The sequence below is a fragment of the Hydra vulgaris genome, chromosome 08 (assembly GCF_038396675.1).
Source record: "Hydra vulgaris chromosome 08, alternate assembly HydraT2T_AEP".
Taxonomy (NCBI): domain Eukaryota; kingdom Metazoa; phylum Cnidaria; class Hydrozoa; order Anthoathecata; family Hydridae; genus Hydra; species Hydra vulgaris.
The window spans coordinates 9,357,039-9,361,728 of NC_088927.1; the positions used below are offsets into that span (position 1 = coordinate 9,357,039).

A 4,690-nucleotide genomic window follows, 5' to 3' on the forward strand; every position below is an offset into this window, starting at 1 on the left:
ACTGGCAGAACAAGCTCGACGTTGGTTGTGCATACCTATCTCCTCTTAACCTCTGAAAGTGTCTTCTAAACAGGCAGACAAATTGTTACGACTAAATGAACAAAGCTTCAACCCGAGTCGGTTGACAAGTTGATTTACATCCAGCAGAACTTCGATCAGGTAAAACTCATTAATAAAAATAACAAAAAAACCTTTACAAAAAATAATAAATTAAATCGTAATTCGCGGTGGAACGGTTTATTCCTTAAAAACTCTTTTTTAAGTTTTTACGGCTAAAAAATAACAAATTATTCGTAATTTCTCAATAGGATAGTTTATTTTACGAGTACTGATGCTGATCGGCCGATCAGCATCAATACCCGTTGCAGTATTCGTTCTCTAAATTTCTATGAATTTTTTGAAATTTTTATATAAGTTTATCGTAATTCGGTTTTGTTTAAAAAAAAATCAACGGTTTATTATGCTTTTTATGCTCTTATGCTAATGCTACAAGAAATTAGGAGTTATGAAGTTTCATATTTACTTTATAACAGAAATTTAACAATTTTTGAAAACAAATTTATTAAAATCCAAGTAAAAAAAAAAAATGTAAACATGGTTTTGACAAATAGACACAAATGACATTTGTCAAATGTAATTAACTTTTTCAAATATTATTTCAGAATTTTTTTGCCAAACTTTTCCAACAAGACAATGTTTTATTTGATTAGGATGATTTGTTCTACTTTTTCTGGGTGTAAGTTGATTGGACGACATTTCCACCTAAGCTAAAAATCACTCTGGTTTAGTTGAACTTGCTGGAATGGCTAAAATTTGTCTAGCTAATGAAGAGAGTTCTGGCAATGTATTTGAATGCAATTTCCACCAATCAAAAATCGAAAAGTCTTTTTTGGCATCAGTGAGATATTCATACTGGCAAATTTCGCTCAAAATAGGATTCAGTTCAGATGTTGGCTCTCGTGTTTCAAGTCTGAAGTTTAACTTGCGCTTCAGTTTTGAACTAGAAGACAAATCTGCTGAATGGACTCTGGCAACAGGTTGGCACTCAACATTATCCTTAACCTGTGAGGCTAACCATTCTTTTGTTGTTTGAAATTTTTTGAAGAGCTGCAAGTGAAGTCCCTTTAAAGCAGGATTTAAGTAGTTTGCTGCAGCACTCAATAAGTTTCCAGTGTGACAAAGAGGAAATCTTTTCTCAATGCAGCTTTTCAAGTTTTTTGCATACAAGACACCGTAGCCAATTTTTCCATCCGTCTCAATAAATTGATCAATTTTGTCATGGGTTAAATAAAGAGAATCGGCGACAGTGTCAATTGTAGCTTCTTTAAGTTGTGCCAAAATTTCTACTGCTCCCTCGATTGATTTCCACTGTGATGCACTGATGGTCTTTGAAGAAAAAATATCTTCATTTGCACATAAGCTGATAATTGCACTCTTTAGATGTAGGACAGAAGCCATGCAATCCAGATCACTATTCCATCTTGTGTCAACAGATTGGGGTAACTGTCTAAAATTGATTCCTCGAGCGTCTGATTCTGATTCAAGCAACTCAGCTGCAACTGTTGACTGGTGAGTTGAAGAAGCCAAATCTTTGCATGTTTGCAACGCATCATCCATTCCAGCAGTCATTCCAAATGTGTCTCGAACTGCACATTGCAAAATATGATTGTTGCACAAGTATTGGTTAAGACGCTTTGACAATTTGACTGCAAGTTTCATGTTTCTTGCCTGGTCGTTCACGCAGTACATTGGCAAATCAGCAGGCAAATTTACTTCTTCTAAGAAAGAATCCAGCTTTCCTTCAATTAAGATACCTGTGTGTCTGGGAACTGTTGGACATGGGGTGTCCAGTGATGTAGTCTCCAATTTTTGTCAATAGCATGAAAAGTCCAAGAGATGTAGTTATCCTGAGCTCTAAAAGTATAAAGGTCAGAAGTAAATGCAGCACTTTTTAGATTTGGCGTAATCTCCGTTATTATGCTCTTCATTTCAGCTTGAACTTCTCTTGACCGAATTGAAAGCTTTCTTGAATATGTTGTTCTGTGATGAAGGCTCAGTTTAGGATTTGCAATATCAAACAATTTCTTGAAACCTCTCCCTTCGACTGCTGAAAAGGATGCCAGATCAGTGCAAAAGTAATCCAGCATTGCAGAGTCAAACTGTTTTTGAATGGAATTGTCTTAGTCATATTTGGACTTTGTTTCAAGCATTTTGACCATGGTTCGTTGTTTCTTCTTAGGAGGAGGAGGAAGAAGAGAGTCGTCAGTTTTTTCAGAATACTCAACGTAATCTTGGCTGTGTTTTTTTTCGAGATGACGATGAAGTCCGCTTGTGTTTCCATTTTATTAATTATTAATTAATTAATTAAAAAAACAAATTATTAAGCATTTTGTAAATTATAATAATTTTTAATTTGGAAAATAATATAATATTTAAGTCTCGTTCTACTTCTCGCGAGAATTTTCTATTTCTCGTTTCTCACGAGAAACGAGAACGAGACGAGATCTCACTCATGGTTACCGTGGGTCTAATTTTTTTATTTATTTTGATAATATTTTTTGTGTTACTAATAAGCATGGAATAATTGTTAATTTTAAAACCTCTCTTTTTATTGCATAATTTAATAAAATCGTTATAAATTATAATGAAATTATTGCATAATTTAATAAAGTATTTCAAATGAGCTAATAAAAAACTATACTGCATAAAAGTCGAATAAAATGATTTCAAATGAATTTGAAGTACTTTTTTTAGTTAAAATTTCACTATATAATACTAATAATACTTTTATTATTAAAACTCTTAAAATACCTATTAATAAAATTGTCCTTTTGAGGGTAGATTCTATATATATTGGGGAATCCAAAACAATAAATTTTAAAATCCTGGATTAAAATCTAAGGGAGATATTTAGCTTTGCATTTTTTTTTTTTTTTGATACTTTAAAAATATTTGTTTGCAAAAACAGATTGTTTTTTTACCATACTCTAACAATTGTGACACAACCAATTCCTTTTGGACAGTCATTTATAATATTCTCTTTAAATAACTATTAGTAATTGCTACACAAGTAATTCCCTCCGGGCCAATATTTGTCACACTCTCTTCAGACAATCATATTTGATTGCAAAACTATTTCCTTGGAGACAAATTCAGCACAAAGAATTTGATAGTCATGATACGAGAAACTATAAAGAGTTTAACAGTATATAATTAATTTTAATATATTTAATGTAATTTTTAAACGTAAACGTTTAAACGTAAATAAAAGTTACAAATATCAACATGGCTTTCTTTCTTTATATTACGCTAAAAATATTACTCTTACGAGTAATATTTTTAGCGTAATGGATGAAAGGTTGCCACTTTGTGTTACATGCCGTTGCAACCTGGAAAAATTGGGTGATGAAGCTAATGCCTTAAAGGCAATACAACTCTACAGTTTTGATTCCATTAACAAGATTGTTAATGGAATCACAACATGTTGTGAATCCATTAACAAGACTTACAACATGTTGTGATTGCATTATTAGTCAAATTGCGAAGGTGAAAGGCAAAGAAATTCATCCATTTGAAAAGGGTCTTGCATCAAAATCTTTGCAAAAAGAAAGAAAGTCAGTTGAAAAACGATGCACGAAATGCTTGTCTATCTTTGCTCGTGAAATTTCTCACAATTGCAGCGATACAACTTGCCGTGCAAACTTATATCAATTTGCATTGGAAGATTCTGTGGGCGCAGAACAAGTTGCTTCATCTGTCATTGCATTAAAAAAAGCATCTCCGGGCGGAACAATTCGTCTTGGTCAAGCTCATGGCAAACTTCTTCCGATAAAAAAAGGTTAGCTATTTTATTATTCTGTACATTCTGACCAAAACAATTTATATGTGAAGTAACTAATTTAGTTTTCTTTCTTAAGAAACATCTGCAGCTCATTCACTCTTTCAAGGGCCTTTGACAACAAAAAAAAAAGGTTGATATTCAGCAGAGTACTGGGCTTTCAAACAATAAAATCAGAAAGCTTGGATTTTTTCTAAACCAAATTAATCCAGTTTGCCGTCTTGAGCCAAATTTTCAACAGAAACTTGCATCAACAAGTCAAAAAGATTTTTTTTCATATCTACCAATGTAAAACTGCCAGATTCTAATGAGGTTTGTGACATTGTTTATTGTATCAAAAAAAATCATAGTTTTAATACATTTGATAAGCTCGGACACTGCAAAAATGGCCCTTGATGGTGGAGTTTCCTTTTTCAAAGCTAGTTTGAGTCTAATTTCTAAACACCAAACAGAACTACAAAGTCCAGTAAAAAAGTCAATTAAATTGGCTTCAAGTGAAAATTTTAAAAGCACAGGTGTCAAAAAGCAACTAATTGTAGCAATCTGTGAAAATACCCCTGAAACATTTGGCAATATCAAACCTAATGCAAGTTAATAAATTAATTGAAAAATTGATTGTTATGTGGCATGAAGCTTGCAAATATTATCTGTGGAATTCAGTCTCATAGTAGCAAGCATCCTTACTGCTTGTGCAACATTGAGCCGACAAATTTGAAAAACTGTGGCCAACTTAGAACATTTGGAACAACCAGAGAGCAACATCAAAAGTTTATTTTATATGGTGCTGATCTAAAGAAATCAAAAGAATTCGAGAATGCTCTTCAATACTTTGGTTCCCAGATGAAAAGCTAA

At 32.7% G+C, this 4,690-nt stretch overlaps 1 protein-coding gene across 1 annotated transcript; it reads right to left on the reverse strand.

Annotated features, from left to right (window-relative positions):
* Nucleotides 1-774: 774 nt before the first annotated feature.
* LOC136082988 (uncharacterized) lies at nt 775-1,719 on the reverse strand. Its single transcript, XM_065802402.1, has one exon. The coding sequence runs from the start codon at nt 1,717-1,719 to the stop codon at nt 775-777; it is 945 nt and encodes a 314-aa protein (XP_065658474.1).
* Between the last annotated feature and the right edge of the window lie 2,971 nt (nt 1,720-4,690).

Coding starts and splice junctions, on each gene's coding strand:
- LOC136082988 (XM_065802402.1), bottom strand. CDS start 1,719: ATGAAACTTGCAGTCAAATTGTCAAAGCGTCTTAACCAATACTTGTGC.